The sequence below is a fragment of the Bombyx mandarina genome, chromosome 06 (genome assembly GCF_030267445.1).
Source record: "Bombyx mandarina strain Sakado chromosome 06, ASM3026744v2".
Lineage (NCBI taxonomy): Eukaryota > Metazoa > Arthropoda > Insecta > Lepidoptera > Bombycidae > Bombyx > Bombyx mandarina.
Window position 1 is genome coordinate 2,285,944 of NC_143213.1, and position 21,092 is coordinate 2,307,035.

Here is a 21,092-nt window from a genome sequence, read left to right on the forward strand (position 1 = left end):
CAGACAACATCAGCACTTTCTGCTCACGAGCCAACTGAAATCATTCTTGGTCAGTCAGTCTATCATCGACCGCCATCTCGTGAACTCATCAGTTTTATTTTATTCGGGTAACTTGAATAATTCATAATGAAATAGAATACAGTCTTTTTTTAAACTTACAATTTCTTATGGGAAGGTAAACTGCTTCGTTACATAACGCGTTACGGTACCGATCTGTCTGGCTTCCCGGTCTCTCACGCATACGGCAGCGGTATTGAGCGGTATATAGCTCCTAACTATTTATTTATATTTTTCAATTTATGTTGAAATTTATTTACATTATCATTTTAATATACATAAAATTTATGTAATAACTTAAGCTTTTCTCAAATTAAACAATTTCAATATTTAATAGCTCAACTTAGATTAGTTTAAGTTATCAGTTCTGCCGGGCGTCCTGAGACGCACATGTTCTAGACCATTCTATGGTAGTTATTCGACTGCTCCGTACTAGATGCGGTTCTAAGAATATGTTACGCTTTCTGCCAATATGACCTAACAACGGTCTTCAGCATACCAGTTTAAAATATATAAATTAATAAATTTAAACACTAAGTACGTTCTTGTCGTCAACAAATACATAGATCAATCACTTTGCTTGGGCTTGCGTAGGTATTTGGCCCGGAACATTCGGTCAAAGCCAATGTAATGGACATACGTTTGCGTGGTCATTCGGCAACTGGCAATCTGGCTTTCCCGAACAAATTATTTTGACGATGTTTTACCAGATTTTCCACATTTAGAAGTTTATATCTGGTTAACTAGATCTAATTAAAATCAAGTTAAAAATACTAATTGTCGACCCGATATGGAATTCGGCTTCACCTGACCTACCAGAGTTCGCCCAATCTGTGAGAAAACGTTTGAATTCATTGAAACACCAATACGATAGAATACAGCCATACAGTCATTACATAGGCTCAAATTTAAAAAAAACAAAAGATTTTTTTCCAAATGGAAGAATCTATCACGGAGGTGGTCCTAAAGTTATACAGACTGGGGAAATGGAAAGAAATAGTGGAGAAATATCATGATCACAAGGACAGAAATAAACTACTGTGGGTATTTCCCAGTGAGGATAATTTCGAGTTCCTGAAGGAATGTCTGAAAGAATTCAAATGTAAAGGAGTTGCCAGTGTCGGCTGCGGGAGTGGCCTGCTCGAATGGATGCTCCAGAAAGCTACAGGTTCGAAAGAATTTTACTTTATTTGTATTCACCTTATATTTACGAATTAGTTTTTCTACTTTATTTGGAAACATACTTCACCATATTGAGTTCAGTTTTTGTTTTAAATGCAACACATATTAATTAAATCCAGTTTTTTACGGGGTAATCTCGCGTTTTTTATTGTAATTATTACCGAAGTTTGGAATGCTTTAAAGTTTTCGTGGTCACGGGTGTCTTACGGTATTTGACGACATTTCAATATTGCCTTAATTAAATTTAATTTTAAATAATAATCGTCATATTAAAGCGTAAAAGTAGTGTTAATTCTGTCCAAGACTCGAGGAGATATTAAATACGTATTTTCAAACATTTAGCGAAAATAAAACAACTCTAAGATATCTTTTGCATCGATCGAAGTATAATTTTCGATATCTTTGTTTCCAGGTATTTCTGTAACAGGTATAGAAGTCGACGGAGCATGGTGGCACTGTAAATACGCTCCACCCACTTTTATACCTTTGATTGTTACATCGCCCCAATTGAACGAAGATGTCTTACTCGAATTGGGCAATAAAGATAATGCCATACTATTTTGCTATTTCAACAACAGATCCGCTTTTGAGAACTACCTAAAACATTTCTGCGGTCCCGTTCTCGTGATTATTGGCCCAGATCAGGGAAAAGGAGTGTACACAGAGCCAGGGCCGTTCGAAAAAATCCTCGGATGGGAATTATACAAATGGCGGGAAGTTAGACAAAGCAAGGATTTTTTATCTGTGTATTTCAGGAGAGTTGAAGTGGACAGCTGATGATCTAACCAGACAAGAGACATTCTTGACATTTTGACTGCGGTTATCCAAATGTATCAGCAAAACGATGCAATAAAACCGCATTTATTTTTTATATAATTGTAATAGGCAGTCTTTCAATAAATATTCACATTATATACAAATTATATCTTATATGGGGGCTTCTATTAATTACCTAAGATATTTTTCTTTCAAAATGAGATTTTCAGTTATGCCTTTTCCAGTTTCAATGAGATTTGATGACAGTTTAATAGGCACTTACTTCGAACTAACGTAATTAATGGATGCCCCTAGAGTGAAGGTGTGATCTAGAACCAAATGGAACATTAAAGGCATAAATATAATTTCCTACCAATAAAACTTAATTCTTCATAAGTTCAATGTTCTTTACGTTTATTTTGTTAGTCGTTTGTCGCACTGACGTGTTCATCATTGGATCGTTTTTCCCTTGAATAAAATACACAAAATCACCATTCGCAACGTCATTCGGAATTTTAGAATTGTCTTTTTGATTTATGATCGGCACCTCCTGTACCATTCTATTCATGTCGGCCACCGTCAGATCAGCGGGAACCTTGTTCGGACCGGACTCGCTTTCCAAGAAATGATAATCGTTGTGCATAGAACACAACGATTCCAAATGGAAATTGTTCATGTCGAAACGCGGGAGCAATTTGTTGTCGTCAGAATTGTCGTCTATCTCGATAACGTCATCTTCCAATTCAGGCAAATCCTGTATCAAGGTGTTTGGTAAGTCCATGTGTCCAGAGTACTGTTCTCCCATTATATTGTCTATAAGAAACTGTTCTATTATCGGAGGATTTACTGCCGTGGTATTTAGAGCTATGTTGTAAAATGAATCCGATTTCACTTCGTTTTTTATCTCATTCATGTTCTTGTGTATATCTTCTAAAGGCGGAGAGGCTTTGTACTCTCTAGTCATAGCCGGGTTATTGAGTATATTAGCGTTGCACATGCGCTCTAAGCTCGGAGATTGCGTGTTCTGCTTAATAGTTGCCTCCAGTTTAATGTAGCTCGGATCGCTGTTTTGAATCTTTTCAGAGGTCTGAAGCATGTTGATAGAATTAACGTTAATTGGCGAATTAAATGAGAACATTTGCGAGTCTTCAGCTATACCAGAATCGCTTGGCGTGGGTGTCGAATCTGACATTAAACCTTCTTGAGGATACGACATCATATCCGTCGCTGGCTCGCCTAAATTGGACTGCGGTGGTAACATAAACTGTGTAGTAATCAAGTTATTAAAAGTAACTGGCCCTCCAAGGCCGTATCTCTCATTATCTTCTAGCCTTCTAAAGGCCATCTTCTGCTGTGAATGAAACATGTTCACTTGGTCCGGACCTTTCAATATTAAATTGCTTTTTACTGATATTTTGGGCTTTTTCCGTGGTGCTCCCTCGTCAATGGACATGTTCACAGGAGAGTTGCTTAAGACAGGCACCGGAAGAATTTGCGTTGGTTTTATTATTGGCCCGGTTACTTTAGTAGGCGGAAGAGATATTTTGTTGACCGGTTTCAGCATTATATTATTGGTTTGAGAGCTTTGAGGAATAATTGGTAGCCGTATAGGAAAATTACTCATAATGTTATTGCTCAAGTCATTGGCTAATGTGATTGGCGCGAGCGAATTCACGTTGTTGTCCTGTAGAATGCTTTGTTCCAACGAAACGGACGGATTGAGGAAGTGCAGATTCGAGTCATTGTTCTCGAACGATATCTGCAAATGCTGCGGCACGTATTGATGTCTATTGACCACAGTATCGTTTGAGCTTTCGGATATAATGCAATCAGAGTTATTGTCTTCTTTGTTTACGTGCGATCCCAAAGTCTGAGTGTCGTAGCTCGATGGTTCCACTTCATTTGTAGCCGTTGCGCAGTAATTCTTCGAATAATCTTGCGGTATACCTTCGGATAGACTGTCACAATCATAAACTTCTATAGGAATTTCGTTAACCGTTTTCGAAGCATCGTTCAAACTTTCATCGTTCTCTTGGACGTTTTTTTCCGTTTCACTTGGTATGGTCCAGCTGAGTTTGTTCGATTTCATCCCTTTCGCCATTTCTAATAATAATTGGACTCCCTCCTTGTCGGCGTGGTTGGTCAAATGCGTGACATACTTATCCTTGTTTATTGATTTGAAAGAGCAGTAGGGACACCTATGTAATTCTATCGAACTTAATTTGGGGTGTCTGGATATCATGTGGTAGGCAAAAGATGTAGATTGAATCGATGTATAAGGGCAGTGCTTGCATTTGTAGACGCCTTCTTTAGAATGCATTTTCTTGTGTCTGCGCATTGCGTTGTGGTCCGCGGACCTGTAGCTGCAAATGTTGCAGGAGTACGGTTTGTCGCCTGTTGACAAAATTTCTTAAAATTAAGCGTTAGTGCAGTATATGTTCTTTTTTTTATTGTTTAGATAGGCGGACCGATTATATGTGAGTTTTAAGTCTCAGTTTTAGAGTACAATATTAAGGAGAGTTGTAATTTGAAGATAAAACGGACTTTATATTTTAAGACGTTTTTAGTGTGCTTACAAAAGTTATCCCACTTTACAGTTTCCCAAATTACAGTTATAGGTAGGTAGTAGGTAGGGCGTATTATAAGGCTGCCTGCACAGGCAGGTAGGTATAATCATCCTTTTTCGTATGACATTGTTTGCAGTCCTAAAGTGTTTTGTTTTTGTTTTTCTTTTATGCCTAAACTGGTCTTGAGAGACTATGCCAGCGTAACCGAACGCGTAGGTGTGCTCACGGGGTTCTAAACAGAGAACGTTGCTAACACGGGCCCTAGTAAGAGCAGTGCCTCGCAGAATCTACCACCGGATCGAAAACGCGACCCACTGAGAGATCCGGCGAGAAACTCAGTGGGCTGTGTCTGTGGGTTAGTTTACTCGCCGAACCCTTTGTCGCAAGTGACGGATTCGACGAGAATTTTCTGATGGTGAATGGTTATCGTCGTTCATGGACATCAGCGATTCCATTGGCAGAGCCAAGCCACTGCCTATCAGCTGTTGTAGACATGAAACTTCGACCTTGTCTCTAAAATTGGATGATGACATTAAAAATATAATGTCTACAGGCTCCAGTAACCATGGACCAGAAGAGCCTTGAGTTCGACCAACCTAAACAATAAAAATAAAATTTTTAAGAATTACTGCAAATACTCAAGGTGTATCTAACAATGTAAGGCAATGAGGGAAAATGGCCAAAATAAAAAGATTCAATGATTATTTACCTGTATGAGATCTCATATGTAACTTCATCTCTCCTTTACGAGCTGCAGTATAGTCACAATGTTGGCATTTGTATGGCTTCAGTTTTTCATGAACCGCTGTGACATGCTCTCTTAGTTGCCTGCCGTTGCTGAACTCCCGAGGGCATATCGGACACTTTAGGGGCGATGTGTCTTTTTTGTGTGTTAATTTATGTTTTGACAATTGATTTGCATTCTTGAATGATTTCGAACATATTGGACCTGAGAAAAAGGATATATACATACCAGTGAATTTGAACTTGAACTCTGAAGGTTAAGATATTATAGAATTCATGTTATTCATTTCTATAAGGCATCCAAATCTTAATAAGTAAATAAATTCTTCAAATGAATGACTTTCATGATGTAGGAATAATCATGTATTCTGTAATGAGGTTAATTATTCTCATTTTTCATACGATTTTATTTAATTGGTATGTATTTATATTGTATTCACACACCCTCAATTCCACCGCCTATGATGCTCTTAGAGTAGCCGTAGACATGATAGGATGGCATAACATTGTGAAGACGAAACTGATGGATGGAGGTGGCCATGATTCTCAGACATGAGGACCACCACTGGCGGAGGGATGTGTGTGTATATATTTTGAATGTAATGAAAACTTTGATCATCATTTTAGACATTTCAACAAGTTTGAATTTGAAAATTTGCATGAAGCACTGATGACAATACAATAATTTAATAACTTTGATATAATGTCCTGATCAGTATCAACAGGGTGAATAAAAGAAATAAAATTAGTTATTGGGTTTGGATTGCTATTTCAGATTTAGCTTAGATTTTAAAGTACATATACATACATAGTTTTAAACTACATACTATTATAACGGCCGTCTGGTGTAGTGGTAAGTGACATGGTCTCTACACAAGGGGGTCGCGGGTTCGAATCCCGCCAAGGGAAGATATTTGTATGATAAATATAAATGTCTTTTCCAGGGTTATGGATGTATATTAAATATATGTATGTGTATAATAAAAATCTTATATTTATTTCCGTTATCTGGTACCTGTAACATAACTTCTTTACGAACTTATAACGGGACCAGTTAACGTGGCGTGATTGTTAGTAACTATTTATCATTATTTATTTATTATTATAAAACAGAATAGAGAATGCAAGGCATATAAAAACAAACTCACTTCACTAAACTAACATGCTACCCAACCTATGTTTTTACACTTGTAATTCAGTTTTTACTGGTGGTAGGACCTCTTGTGAGTCCGCGTGGATAGGTACCACCACCCTGCCTATTTCTGAGTAATGCGTTTCGTTTTGAAGGGTGGGGCAGCCGTTGTAACTATACTGAGACCTTAGAACTGATATTTCAAGGTGGGTGCCGTATTTACGTCGTGGATGTCTACGGGCTCCAGTAACCACTTAACACCAAGTGGGCTGTGAGCTCATCCACACATCTAAACAATAAAAAATAAATAAAAAGTTAACTAAAACCTTATAAATTGCAGTTACAGGAAAGAATAAAGCTTATATAATATAACTAAGACTTAAACCTTGGTGTTTCAAGGTCTAACATCTATGTTATGATGTCTATGTGCTACAGTAACTACTTAACTAAATATCCTGATGGTTAGATGACTATCTCTTACAAAATATACCAAGGAACTAATGCTGATCTGTAAGGATTGTTGAAGATTAAGGATGCTTACAGTCCCCAGTTAGTCTAATTATAGAGAAAGAAAATCCTCAAAAGATAAAAGAAACTCACAAAGACACAATTTTAATTTCCCATGGATTTTCATATGTATATTATGCAATCTATGTTTTTTGTATGTTTTAAAGCCGCATATTTCACACGTCGGCAGCTCCAAGTCTATTGTGTGTACTTTCCACAAGTGACTGTGTAGGGAGTCTACATTGAGAAATGATTTCATACATTCTTGACATATTAATTTCCCGCTCTGATGACTTTTCCTGTGGTATGATAGGTTATTTTCATCTCTTAAACGTATTTGACATCCTGCGATTGAGCACATTGTGCCTAGTTCCTTCACTGGTTTTTGTTGTGAGTCCGACTGTTCTCTTAGCTCTTCTTGTCTCATATGTGGTGGTGTAATTGTTTCTGCTTCTCGTTGAGGTTGGGGTATTTTTGCACTATCTGTAGTTTGTATTCTAGGTTGTATTGACGATATCAAATCTGGGGGTACATTTGATACTTGAATGACGTTACAAGGAGAGTTTGATGTGCCATCTTCAGCTACGTTTACATACTGCGTGGATACTTCATTAGTATATACAATGTTAATGCTTGCCTCTTGAATTATTTCTTTAGGATCTACATTCTCGAAATTTGGTGTGCTCATTTTCTGTAACTCATCGACTGATATGAAAGCTACAGCTTTGGGTAGGGCGTTTGCGGAGTTGGCATCAGAGACTATTTCGAATACTTGTGGTATTTTAATGTCAACACTCTGGGCGTTTGTGGACTGTGATGGATCGTTATTTTCCTTTTTTAATTTCGCATTTTTTAAGGCAATCTGTACGAGGCTTTTTATCATTTTCTTTACGTCTTTGATTCCCATTTTGTGATGGTTACGTAGATGCGTCCGCAATGTTTCTTCGGTTTCGAAGACGTCAGTGCAGCCCGGGCATTGGATATGTATGTTATCCGCAAGACCGTTAGTTTTCGCGAGCTCCGGGTGTACAGTGAACAGATGAAATTTAATGTCGTCTTCGGCTAGAGCCATGTAAGGACACGCTTCGCATTTGAAAAAGGGAGTGCTACCTACGGTTTTCTCCTCGTAAGCCATAACTTTTTCTTTAACGGCAGGCGGCTTCGAATCGTTGCCATCACACTTCATGCTCCTTAAAAAGCACTGAGACATCATTTTTGTGATTGTATAGTCAATTTAATATTTCATTGCGAATTTCTTCATAGTGTTCTTTCATTTTCCACCTTGGTTAGTAATTAAACTATTTGTTTTAAATTTTATAAGGATATTTGTGTTACATTTTGAGAATACTAAGTATTCATTTTTATCATTTTATTAAGATTTGGTGTTAAAACGTATCGTACATTAAAATAAAAACAGCTGTTTTATTTTTGTTTCCTTCTCGTTTAATTGTATAATCTATGTTTTGTTCCATAGATTATACACTTAATATTGTTTTGTTCATAGTTTCACAAATAAAATAATTAGCTGCAATATACTTTTTTGTTTGATTATATTTTGTTCGTTTGGACAAGGCTATCCTTTACAAATTTTATTTTATTAAAAAATCTGAAGTATTTAATGAGTGTTCTAAAGACCTTTCTAAGAAACCGAGAAACCATGTAAAGCAATTTCGTTTGATCAATTTTCAGAATTTTGAAGAACCACTAAATTAACAAAAAGTAGTGTTTGTCAACTACCTTTGGTCATATTGTGTTAAAAAAGTTACTTACTCGAAAGACATGGATTAGTCCTTTTTTATTGCATATACTGCTACTCAGTGTTAAGTGGTTACTAGAGTTTATAGACATCAAAAAGTGAATACAGCCACCCTAATTGAAATATAAGATATAGAACTCAACAGTATAGTAAGCATAATCTTTTTTGAAACCGGGACGTATGATTGATTTGCGGCAACGGTAACGACTGTCTGTGCTTACCCGTATGTCTACAAGACGCCCTGCCACCAGTTAAGAATGTTAAAATTTATATAGACTTACAGTTACTACTTAGAAGCCCATTGATCTTTTAATTAATTCACACCATTTTACTAGCTAGTTTAATCCTGTTTCACCAAATTTTATGCAATTTTCAAATTTAGATAAATCATTTTTTTTAGTAAATAGCTTCTTTTTTCTTCAAAATTATATATTTTGAAACTTCAACTTTAATTTTTAAAACATATTTACGAAATTGTTCCTTATGCCTTTTCATTAAAAAAAAAAAAACTATTGCCATTACTGTCATGAGGTTCTTTTTGTCATTACAGCTAATTTCAAGATTTAATCGTATCACTTCATTCCTCAGTCTCTGAGTTTGTCGAGTTTTATTGGTCTTGTTTTCTAGTGTTTCGTTCTAAAATAGCCATAAAAATGAGTGTAAGTACCAGCAAAAATAATATATAAATTCGTGTTATCACCATGTAATACTATTTTTATCATGTAATTACTATTTCAGCTCGAAATCGAATCAATGATCCGGCACACGTCGCCAATAAACCCGGCAGTTTTTCCACATCTAACCTTTTTGTTGCTCGGAATAGGAATATTCTTCACGGCCTGGTTCTTCGTTTACGAAGTTACAAGTACTAAAGCCTCAAGAGATATGTTCAAAGAGTTACTTTTATCATTGGTAGCCGCCTTATTTTCTGGTTTCGGAATTTTGTTCTTGTTGCTATGGGTAGGGATTTATGTGTGATATCAATGTAAGGTATAATTTAAGTTATGAATAATGTAACACCATTCCTCTATTGATGATTGATACTGTATGTTTGGTCAGATGAATAAATATTATCATCAGGTTTTGAAGTTTTTAAATTATCTTTTATTAAATCAGTCTACAGTACATGTTAAAAGCCTTTTAAATTTATGTTTTCGAGAACTCGATCTGTTTCTCGTTGAATTTTTCTCGGTCTCTCTGGAATTGACGGTCCACGAGTACTGCTTCATGCATCCGCTGCGAAGCCAAGGTTTGGATTCTCTCGAACAGAATTTGGTTCGTAAGCACGTATTGTCTGCACAGATAGCAGAAACATCTCAGAAACATCTACGAATGTATTGAGTGATGGTGCTTCCGGGGCTTAAATAGAACTAACATCCTACTGATGGTAGGACGTCTTGTGAGTTAGCATGGGGACGTACCACCACCCTGCCATTTCTGCCGTTAAGCAGTAGTGCGTTTCAGTTTGAAGGGTGCGGCAGCCGCTGTACTGTAAAAACTGAGACCTTAGAACTCATGTCTCGAGATGGGTGGCGGCATTTACGATGTAGATGTCTACAGGCTCCGGTAACCACTTAACAGCAAGTGGGTCGTGAGCTCGTCCACACATCTAATAACAAAAAAATATGTTGTTATGATCAAGATCAGTTTTTTTTTTTGAGTTAAGGTTAAAGTTACAGTGACAGTGGCACATTGCTCAAAGAACAGACGGAGATGATGATGATGATTTAATTAAGAACATTTTTTTAACCTAAAATCAATATCATCTAGACGGTACAGTTGCGTGATCTCCACAGCAACAACGGTAACCAAACGTTTGCTGTCCCTCATCAGCAGAGCAACCTCACCAAAATGGGCACCGTCTTCTAGATGGCACACCTAAAATTTTTATTAAAAAAACGTTATTGCGTTTAAAAACCAAATCAATTTCGCTATAATATTATCAAAGCCAACAATTTTTTTCTCATATCGCACCTTTACAATTATAAAGACCCAACTCAAAAAATGTGTTTTATGGAAAACATCGATTAAAGTTCTCAAACCGAAAAAATGTAGAGGAAGGGGACGGAGTGAAAGAGACCGATGGATAGCTTTGTCTCTTTTTAAGCTACTTCTGGTCATTTCATTACTAAAAGTCGCTGAAATGGGGCCGTTCTAGGTCCATTTTTGAATTAAACACGAAATCAAATATTTCAAAATGAGTATAATTTTAAAGGTGCGATATATACTATAGTTATAAAATCAAATTACTTCGACGCCTTTAAGGGAATAAATTGCCACAGTGCCGTAATCAATAAAGTACATGCAATTTCCGTCGTCACCAGCCCTGAGCACAGGGTCATTAGGGAGGTACACTTCAGGCTTCAAGCAGCCTAGTACTGAGCCCACTGCTGATGCCGGCACATCCTTGAATAACGTAACCTTATCCACCAGGACGCGGCATGTGTGTAGCGTTATTTCATTGCGAAGTTCCTCTGTAAGAATATTTAAAAAAAAACGTACGTCACAAGTAAAATAACACGCATAGATAGCATAATGCCGGCCACTGTGTGAAGGGCCGTCAAACATTCATTGGCAAGCCTAGCGGCTGTGCAAATGGGTTCGCATACTCAATTTGCGAACCCGTTTGCGCCTCCTCCTACACTTGTTTACGAATGTCTCACGAATTTCTCCTTCTTTTTAATTCGTCAATAGAACATTGAAAAGACAAAGAGTTTTGAATTCTTTCCCAGACATCATTAACAGCCATGCTGTTTTTATGGGATTTCTTTTGATGAAGATACGCTACACAGTAGACGTCACGAACTATGAAAATGGCGATACGTCCGTTACCTTCGCAATCGTCGGCGCAACTGGGCAAGCGAATGTGTGGGAGACTACGCGAAGGTTCGAGGTTCGCGCGCTTTGATGTCTGTTAAAAAACCGACACAGCTTGGAAAACCACGAATGCAGCGAAAACTTTGCATAATCATTCGCAAATGTCGTCCTACACTTGCGGGTTTGCGTATTCGTGCGCATGTGAGTGACCGGTGTAACGATCATTTTTTTATTCTATTAAACTGCTCAGAATACAAGAGCGAAGTTACAAAACTATTGTTTTTTTATAGGTCTTAATGCGCGTTCAAATTTTCAAGTTAATCAGTGCTTTGTGAGACTTTTTTAACGTTCCCGATAGTGTAAAAGTTAATTCGAATATGTATGGAGTTGGAACATTTGCCTACGTTTGCCGCTAGGGGCGCTATTTCAACTGCATACAAATTTGAGTTAACCTTTACGCTATCGAGAACGGTGCACTAAGCACACGGACGTCTTGAAGTCGATCAAAATGGCGTTCAAAGATTTCGTTACATTAAAAACCTACATACCAAGCCAATAAAAGCGTGTTAAAAACGTTAAATTCTATCTAATTATGCAAGTCAAAGTAAGATTAGTAAATAAAACTGATCTAACCCGAAAGACATTCAAGAACGCTCTCTTCTTTATAATATCGCTTCTGATAGAGCTGACTGTAAAAAGTTTTGACACGTTTTTGTAATGGCACCGGAAACTGCTTGTGTCTCATGTACTCCTTGGAAAACAAAATACAAATTAGTAAGTATTAGGGATGCGACATTATGGCCGCGATTTGCATGCGGTTTGGTGATCTTGCTGAACGCGAAAGCGCTGTAGCCCAATCTTCGTTAATTCGGTTACATTTTAATCGAATTTTATGAAGCTCATGTAAAAAAACATAAGGTTTTGTTAATCTAAGTTAAAACACTTGAAATCTGAATGAGTTCTGGTTGGGGAATGTCTAGTGTAAGGTCGATATGAAGGTAGAATCCGTACGACATAACAGCAATGTGAAGATATTAACTACCACTAAGGATCGAAGATCTGCTAACAAAATCTTTTTTTTTTTTTTGCTAGATGGGTGGACGAGCTCACAGCCCACCTGGTGTCAGGTGGTTACTTGAGCCCATAGACATTTACGACGCAAATGCGCCACCCACCTTGAGATATAAGTTCTAAGGTCTCAAGTATAGTTACAGCGGCTGCCCCACCCTTGAAACCGAAACGCATTGCTTCACGGCAGAAATAGGCAGGCTGGTGGTACCCACCCGCGCGGACTCACAAGAGGTCCTACCACCAGTAAAAATGATCTGCCGCTCTGTATTCAAAAGCAGTAATTATAAAAGAAGAAAAACAATTTAATAAACTAACGTTGTCTCTATTATTGGTTTAATCTTGGATACTCACTTTAACTTGATTCATCAATTCATTGTAACGAATCGTTGAACTAAAGAGCGTCATGTATACCTTCAAGAGAAACACTGAAACGAACGATTTATTTTAAATTTTAGATTTTTACTCATTCATTCATACCCGTCAACCAACTACCAATTAGACTGGCGGATTAATTCACGATTCAATAGCTGGAAGAACTCCTTAGGCTATCAGAAAATAGGTAGTGAAAAAAACAAATTGGCGGGCTAGTTCACATTTCATCTGGTGTATCCTTCAGTGAATAATGTTATCTAATTTTGATACGACTTATAGTTTTCGAGAAAAAATTTAAAATACCAAACGCGATCCACGAACCGAACTTTATCGAACCCTGTATCTACCTTTGCATTCCCTCCGCTGCGGGAATGGTTTTTTTTTAGTCTATATATACTTAAGTCACATGTTCGTAACTACATCGCTATCTAGGGGCAAGTTTAAAAATAAAAAAAATCTTACCTCGTCATGAATTACTTTGCCTTTTCTTTAACTTTTAAGATTTGATATGCTGACCGTACTTCGTGAAAAATAGCAACGCGGAAACAATAATTGTAAATAGACATTGACTATTGAACAAAAACAGACTTCAAATAGAAAAAATAATAATTCCAAAACAAATTAATATACCCTAAAAACAATAATCATCGAAATAGGTTCGCGCGATATTGAGTTCTTGAGTTATTCATCTATTTGTCGCGCACGTACATAATGCAAATTTAAGACTTATATGGTTTTCTCATGGATACCATTATCAGAACTGGACTAAATTGAAATATGCCCACACGGGAAGCGTCAGATTTCTAATAAAAAAAGAATCATCAAAATCGATTACCCAGTCAAAAGCTATGAGGTAACAAATACGAGGGCTGCACTAAAAGTATCGGGAATGGAATATTTCCACTGTTCCTGTCATATTAAAATCTTTTTAATTGAAAACTCCTTGGTTTTAAAAATCGAATACCATTTATTTATTTAAAAAAAGATTCTCGGTCTTGTCACGAGGTTTGGTCAAACTTGTTTAGTCGTTGAGAAAATGGAATTGACTCGAGAAAATTCAAGAGCGATGATTTATTATGACTTTCGAAGTGGTTTAACACAAAAACAGTGTGTTGACCGGATTATTTCTGCATTTGGTGATGAAGCCCCATCCAAAACCACAATTTATCGCTGGTTTGCTGAGTTTCAACGTGGACGTGTCAAGCTCAGTGATGATCCCCGTCAAGGTCGTCCAAAAACTGCAGTCACCCAAGAAAACGTTGAGGCTGTGCGTAAGCTGATTGAGGAAGATCGACATGTGACATACCGCGAAATTCAGGCAACTTTAGACATTGGCATGAGTCAAATACAAATAATCTTGCATGAACAATTAGGTGTAAAAAAGTTGTTTTCCCGATGGATACCGCATTCGCTCTGCGAGGAGCAAAAAGCGGCTCGCGTTACTTGGTACTCTCGAAAGATTCCACGCAGGATCCTTAAATGCTGTATACAACATTGTATCAGGTGACGAATCCTGGATATACGCGTACGAACCCGAAACAAAAAACCAGTCACGAGTTTGGGTGTTCGAAAATGAGTTAAAGCCAACAAAAATTGTTCGTTCACGGAGTGTTGCAAAAAAAATGGTAGCCACGTTTGTCTCCAAAACTGGCCATGTTACGACTATTCCTCTTGAGGGACAAAGAACGGTTAATGCAGAATGGTATGCTAGCATTTGTTTGCCACATGTCGTTTCTGAACTCCTTAAAGAGAACTGCAACCGCCGCATCATCCTCCATCACGACAATGCGAGTTCTCACACCGCGCACAGAACAAAAGAGTTTTTAGAGCAAGAAAACATAGAATTATTAGACCATCCGCCGTACAGCCCCGACCTAAGCCCTAATGATTTCTATACTTTCCCTAAAATAAAGAATAAATTGCGTGGACAGAGATTTTCATCACCTGAAGAAGCTGTGGACGCCTACAAAGCGGCCATTTTGGAGACCCCAACTTCCGAATGGAATGGTTGCTTCAATGATTGGTTCCATCGTATGGAAAAATGTGTCAAATTTCGCGGAGAATACTTCGAAAAGCAATAAATACATTTTTAAATAGTAATGTTGTGTCTGCCTAGGTATAAAATAAAACAAAATACAGTTGAATTGAGAACCTCCTCCTACGAATACTAAAATAAACCACCGAAAAACTACCGAATAAATACAAGTGACTCGAGCGATGGCTCATTCCGTAGATTATATTATCACTCGCTACTAACCTCTCCGTCAGGTACACACACTAATGAAATTGTGTATTTACGATTACAACTACAAATAAAGGCCACGTGCGCTCGTACTTTGCAACAACTATACTTTATCGCAGGGCAATAATTGTAAATTAAATGTAATTTCCTTATTCATGGAAAAGATAGTTACCTAAAATATACACCATGAAAACGGTAGAGAAGAGAATAATAAATGCATGCACAATCAACTCTTCCGGCTCCGATGCGAGGAATAAAGTAAATCCGGTGCCTGCAAATATTTCCTTTGATCTTATTTTCATCAATGTAAAAGTCCGATCTCTCTGTAATGGTAGTGGTGGGCTATGACATTTGAATAGAAAGAAATGTCATGGGATTTCAGCAATAAAAATGTACATCAAATGTCATGAAATATTTTAATAAGCTGAATAGAATCTGAGTTATGTATATCAAAATTTTATTTGAATAATTATTTTAATTCATATTAAATTTAAAACTTTTTTGTCTGCTAATTATGAAGTGTTTTCGGACAATTTTGAAACACACTTAATCTTATTTAACTGTTTATTATCTGTGATACTACTAGTAATCATGCCTATTAGAACGAGCTTCAGCTTGGAGGTGAGTGAAAGAGATACAAAACGCGTGAAGGAGTAAGATAGATGGAAAACAAAAAACAAAAGATCCTCACTCGAACTGGCGCATAGCTTTGAAATAAGATTTCAATTTAATTGGTATATACTTCGTGTTTTTTTTAATAAGTATATAATTTGATATGCAATAACAGTTACCAAAAAATGTTGACAATGTTATGAATGTTCCGAGCTGATATCGCGTTATGAAGTCCAACTGCAAAAGGTCCCTTTCCGATTCTTTCAGAAACCGATTGTAATTTGATGACATATGACCAAACCCTGAAAAACGAGGACTCCGTCAATGTTTACTGGTGGTAGGACCTCTTGGGAGTCCACACGGGTAAGTACCACCACCCCGCCTATTTCCGCCGTGAAGCAGTAATGCGTTTCGGTTCGAAGGGTGGGGTAGCCGTTGTAACTATACTAAGACCTTAGAACTTATATCTCGAGGTGGGTGGCGCATTTACGTTGTAGATGTCTATGGGTTCCAGTAACCACTTAACGTCAGGTGGGCTGTAAGCTCGTCCACCCATCTAAGCAATAAAAATAAACACCAAAATAGGGTAGGACCTCTTGTGAGTCCGCGCGGATAGGTACCACTACTCTGCCTATTTCTGCCGTGAAGCAGTAATGCGTTTCGGTTTAAAGGGTGGGGCAGCCGTTGCAACTATGCTGAGACCTTAGAACTGATATTTCAAGGTGGGTGGCGCATTTACGTCGCAGATGTCTATGGGTTCCAGTAACCGCTTAGGTGGGCTGTGAGCTCGTCCATCCATCTAAGCAATAAAAATAAACACCAAAATAGGGAACAACTGAGAATTTTTCCAATCAAATACTTACAATAATAGAACAGGATCGTCGGAAGGTAGACAAGGCAACCGCACCAATGAGTCGTCATCATGAACAGGACAGTGAGCTGCACTGCTCCGTGCCAGATGTACGAGCTCGTGAACAGCTTCATAGGAACGTGATTGTTTGGATTTCATTTACCTCAATGTTGTATAGTTTTTTCTTCATCATCATCGTCTACTGCTGGATACAGGCCTCTTCCAATCCAAAACCACATAGAGCCGAAAATCGGGCTCAGTGATGTGGATTGTATAGTTTAATGAAGACGAAATATAATGGCTAGTCAATGTTGTGGTGACTGGTGGTAGGACGTCTTGTGAGTCCGCACGGCTAGGTACCACCACCCTGCCTATTTCTGCCGTGAAGCAGTAACGCGTTTCGGTTTGAAGGGTGGGGCAGCCGTTGTAACTATAATGAGACCTTATATCTCAAGGTGGGTGGCACATTTAGGCCGTAGATGTCTATGGGCTCCAGTAAGCACTTAACACCAGGTAGGCGGTGAGCTCTTCCAACTACTTATTTATTTATTTAATTTGTTTCCCAAATAAATAAACTCCATAAGCAATAGCCCACTGAGTTTCTCGCCGGATCTTCTCAGTGGGTCGCGTTTCCGATCCGGTGGTAGATTCTGCGAAGCACTGCTCTTGCTAGGGCTAGTGTTAGCAACGTCCTCAGGTTAGAGCCCCGAGAGCTCATCAACTCGCCCGGTTACGCTGACATAAACCTCTAGGTTACCAGGTTAGGTAGTGAAAAAAAAGCAAGGCACTGACGCTCATTTGGAGGGTGCGATAGAAATATTAATTAACGTAATTACTGGTAGTACGTCTTGTAAGACCGTGAGGGTAGGTATTACCATCCTGCCTATTTTTGTCGTGAAGCAGTAGATATTACGTTTCGGTTCGAATGATCGGGAAGCCATTGTACTGAGACCTTAGAACTCATGTCTCAAGGTGGGTGATGAAATTTACGTTGTTGATATCTACGGGTTCCATGAACCACTTATTGCACCACCATAGAAGCAGTAAAATGAAAATACAGTTGAGACTTTATATCATTCTTAAGTCGTGCTATCTAAAGTCCTGGCACAATTATACCGCTTGAAAATACTAACTAGTATTAGACCGCGGAGCGTTTGCCTATACCATAAAAAAACAAAGAAATGTGAGCAATTTACCTTCATAAAAATCTGGATATCCATAAGGGCAGTGTACACTCTCGGCGTTCTCAGTAATGGTAAAAAATGAGCAATCAGTAGACAACGGGTTCTCTTCACTGGAAGACTTAAAATTATATACGCAATTGGCATGCTCGAAATCAAGTCTGGTAGGAGCCAACGGCGAAGATAACGGCTAATAATGGAAATGAGGGTAGTCAGTATTTGAAATTAAAGCAAAAACAGAAACGCGAGGAGTGAAGTTGTGTGATTTGTTTTATTTTGTCTATTTAGTGTTTCTTCAGGTTTAAATGTGTAATAACGGTGGTTTATTAACTGTTTAATATTTGTGAAAGAGCACAAATGTGGGAAAATGAAACAAAGCCGCTGGACTTCACTTCTCGGGATCCTCCAAAAAGTCCAATGAAAAAGTCTCAGTAGATGACCACCATTTTACTGAGATTATATTTCATCCCATATCATCTCATCTCATTTCATTTGATTTCATACCAGTTGATTAATGTCTCAAATTAATCATCATCATTTCATTTCATCATTTTTCATAAAAATAAGAAAATAAATTAAAATAAGACATGACTTAAAGGTCTTAGTTACCAGGTCATAAAATCCCTTAAAAAAAGCAAAAACAATTTGTCATGCATTTGGGAAATTTAAATATTTTAGGTTTCAACGTACCTAGCAACTCGTTTTCTTTCCATCACTATGTTCGAAGTGTACCTGTCCTTGAAACCTGTATTGAATTTAACAATAACATCAAGCCAGCACATCATATCCAGAACGATTAGAGCCTCATCGACGTAGTGGTGCTTGCTGAAATGTACTGGATCGATGACGTAGGCTATTCTTAAAGTTGAAACAAACATGTGCGATAGATTTACTACAACCATAATTGAGTTCCAGATCAAGCTGCAAATACAAAGTTTTGGCAACATTATTTAGTGTGCAATGCAAATTTCCCAAAAAAAAAGGGGAAATTCAAAATCATGTTTAACGCTAAACTACAATCCATGTTTTTTACTTTATTTATTACGTATTTTATTACTAAATTAGTAACAGTCTGTGGGAATAGAGCAGCGGCATAATCCTATCACGCAATCCGTGTACTTCGTCGTATTCTCGTCTTATAATATCTTGTATCTTAATTAGGCCACAACGCTTCAGGAGATTAGACGAGGAAGAAAAGAAAATGGAATTAAGACGAGGGGGAAGAAATCTAAGGAAGGAAGGGAAGGAATCTAATTTAGATGGGTGGACGAGTTCATAGTCTACCTGGTATTAAGTGGTTACTGGAGCTCATAGACATCTACGGCCTAAATGTGCCACCCACCTTGAGATATAAGGTCTCAGTTTAGTTACAACGGCTGCCCCACCCTTCGAACCGAAACGCATTACTGTTTCACGGCAGAAATAGGCGGGGTGCTGGTACCTATCCGTGCGGACTCACAAGAGGTCCTACCACCAGTTACAAAACTGTGTTGGAGGAAAAGTAATAATAGAAGCTTCTTGCATTGTAACATATAATTCTTGAATTTCAAGGCAATGTTGTAACACAAACTTCTACTGGTGGCAGGACCTCTTGTGAGTTCGCGCGGGTAGGTACCACCATCCTGCCTATTTCTGCCGTGAAGAGTTTCGGTTTGAAGGGTGAGACAGCCGTTGTAACTATACTGAGATCATAGAACTTATATCTCAAGGTGGGTGGCGCATTTACGTTGTAGATGTCTATGGGCTCCAGTAACCACTTAACACCAGGTGGGCTGTGAGCTCGGCCACCCATCAAAGCAATAAAAAAAACACACTGACCTGGCTACACTCATCGGATGTATTAGATTGCATCGTCGCATCAAGTTTATTTTTCGTTCATTGACCAGAGCAGGGTAGCTCCGGAAGTGCTCCTTCGTTTCAGGGTGGAGGTCTGTCACTTGGCATATCTTACGTAAGCCGCGACAAAAGTTATCCCACCGGCCTTCTGCTTTCGGTAGCATGCTCTCGGAGGCTATCCAAAAGGTTAACCGTATACTGCAGCGGTCGGGGAACCGGGGTAAATTACCCCATTTTGGCGGGTGAAAATGAAACTTTTGGGAGTAAAAAGTATGTATTGAAATGAAACTTCTTTAGAATCGTTGTGATTTCAAATTATCATGGTGGCTATAATATGAAAGATGCTAAAAAGAAGCGATTTCGTTTTTTTTGTTCTTCGCCATGGGGTAATATCAACTTACACAGTTCCCTGACCGCTGGTATACTGCTTTGTTGTGTGTATATACTTTTACTACCTGTACTATTCCTACCATACTACTAGACTGTTTATACTTCTCTTTTCTAAGCCCGCTATTGTAACACATTAGGGGTTTTTAATTAATTTTCACAATTATTTATTTATTTCGGACACAAACAACATAATAATCACATTCAAATAGTACCTATGTTATGATAGGTACAGAAAAAAAATCGAAACAAGTTTGAACCTTTGAAAAACATACGCGCAGATAGCGAACATTTTTTTTCGTATTGAGGGATTACTGGGGACCCGGAGGCCTTTCCAGCTTCACCAGCACAAGTGGACGAGCAAAGACTCAACCAGGAGGGGAGGGATTTGCGAACAGCTGCCCGAGCGCCTCCAAAGGAGACTTAATAACTAAAGAGTAGATGCTTCGCAAACGAAAGATAGTGAGCTAAAGCTAACCGCTACAGAACTAAGTAAATGATGAGAAAAAGCTATCAACTTTGGAGAAGTTCTAAGCCCAAAATTGAATCATATTGGAAGATAATTTATTCTGAATTAAAATGTACAAATGGAGTGTCCGATTGCCCTGTTTGTAAAAAGATCGGGTCTATAGCCATCATAAAGCGAATGCTACTGGACAATCTGCTGACAAAATCCGAGGCTTCGAATCCAAATAGTCACGGGCACCCTTCAAATCAGAACTTCTTAATGTCTCAGTTTTATAGACAATCCTGAGGCATTGTGTGAAATGCGACCGAATTGTTTAACGAAATGAAATGTTCCAAAGTTTTTATGACGCTAAAAATGCTAGTTTACTACTCGCAATGTCCAAAAATGGATAAGACAGATAAAAAACTATCTTAGAGCGCTCAGTATAGCAGTCTAGAATCTCAGCCACAATTCTTTCAGCTGATTTTTTTGTATTTTTTGTTCTATTGAGGCAATTGATTAATATATTTATAGTTACCGAATCCAAGCTGACAATAATGCCTTTTAAGCGACAT

General features: G+C 38.0%; 4 protein-coding genes across 4 annotated transcripts; 2 read left to right on the forward strand and 2 right to left on the reverse strand.

Moving 5' to 3' along the window:
• The first annotated feature begins 472 nt into the window (after positions 1–472).
• Positions 473–4,220, forward strand: LOC114240007 (uncharacterized). The gene is made up of 2 exons (XM_028170460.2): positions 473–1,225; positions 1,652–4,220. The coding sequence occupies exons 1-2, from the start codon at positions 994–996 to the stop codon at positions 2,014–2,016; spliced, it is 597 nt and encodes a 198-aa protein (XP_028026261.2). The 5' UTR covers positions 473–993; the 3' UTR covers positions 2,017–4,220.
• LOC114240001 (uncharacterized) lies at positions 2,100–8,408 on the reverse strand. Its single transcript, XM_028170452.2, has 3 exons — positions 7,039–8,408; positions 5,272–5,511; positions 2,100–4,389 (listed from the first exon to the last, which is right to left on the reverse strand). Exons 1-3 carry the CDS (start codon positions 8,156–8,158, stop codon positions 2,378–2,380), a joined length of 3,372 nt encoding a protein of 1,123 aa, XP_028026253.2. The 5' UTR covers positions 8,159–8,408; the 3' UTR covers positions 2,100–2,377.
• Positions 8,409–9,229: 821 nt separating this feature from the next.
• kud (oligosaccharyltransferase subunit 5 kud) lies at positions 9,230–9,798 on the forward strand. The gene is made up of 2 exons (XM_028170412.2): positions 9,230–9,360; positions 9,440–9,798. The coding sequence occupies exons 1-2, from the start codon at positions 9,355–9,357 to the stop codon at positions 9,677–9,679; spliced, it is 246 nt and encodes an 81-aa protein (XP_028026213.2). The 5' UTR covers positions 9,230–9,354; the 3' UTR covers positions 9,680–9,798.
• LOC114240035 (potassium/sodium hyperpolarization-activated cyclic nucleotide-gated channel 3) lies at positions 9,791–21,092 on the reverse strand. Its single transcript, XM_089728260.1, has 12 exons — positions 21,056–21,092; positions 19,665–19,857; positions 18,537–18,767; positions 17,862–18,036; positions 16,679–16,793; positions 15,995–16,117; positions 15,376–15,474; positions 12,941–13,014; positions 12,152–12,269; positions 10,952–11,175; positions 10,452–10,579; positions 9,791–9,995 (listed from the first exon to the last, which is right to left on the reverse strand). The coding sequence occupies exons 1-12, from the start codon at positions 21,090–21,092 to the stop codon at positions 9,848–9,850; spliced, it is 1,665 nt and encodes a 554-aa protein (XP_089584386.1). The 3' UTR covers positions 9,791–9,847.

Coding starts and splice junctions, on each gene's coding strand:
- LOC114240007 (XM_028170460.2), top strand. CDS start 994: ATGGAAGAATCTATCACGGAGGTGGTCCTAAAGTTATACAGACTGGGG. Junction 1,226..1,651: donor GATGCTCCAGAAAGCTACAG/GTTCGAAAGAAT, acceptor CTTTGTTTCCAG/GTATTTCTGTAACAGGTATA.
- LOC114240001 (XM_028170452.2), bottom strand. CDS start 8,158: ATGATGTCTCAGTGCTTTTTAAGGAGCATGAAGTGTGATGGCAACGAT. Junction 5,512..7,038: donor GAAATTAAAATTGTGTCTTT/GTGAGTTTCTTT, acceptor CCTTTTTCTCAG/GTCCAATATGTTCGAAATCA. Junction 4,390..5,271: donor ACATATGAGATCTCATACAG/GTAAATAATCAT, acceptor TTTTGTCAACAG/GCGACAAACCGTACTCCTGC.
- LOC114240035 (XM_089728260.1), bottom strand. CDS start 21,092: ATGTCGCTTAAAAGGCATTATTGTCAGCTTGGATTCG. Junction 19,858..21,055: donor TTATTGTCAGCTTGGATTCG/GTAACTATAAAT, acceptor CCTTTTGGATAG/CCTCCGAGAGCATGCTACCG. Junction 10,580..10,951: donor ATTCCCTTAAAGGCGTCGAA/GTAATTTGATTT, acceptor TAAAAATTTTAG/GTGTGCCATCTAGAAGACGG.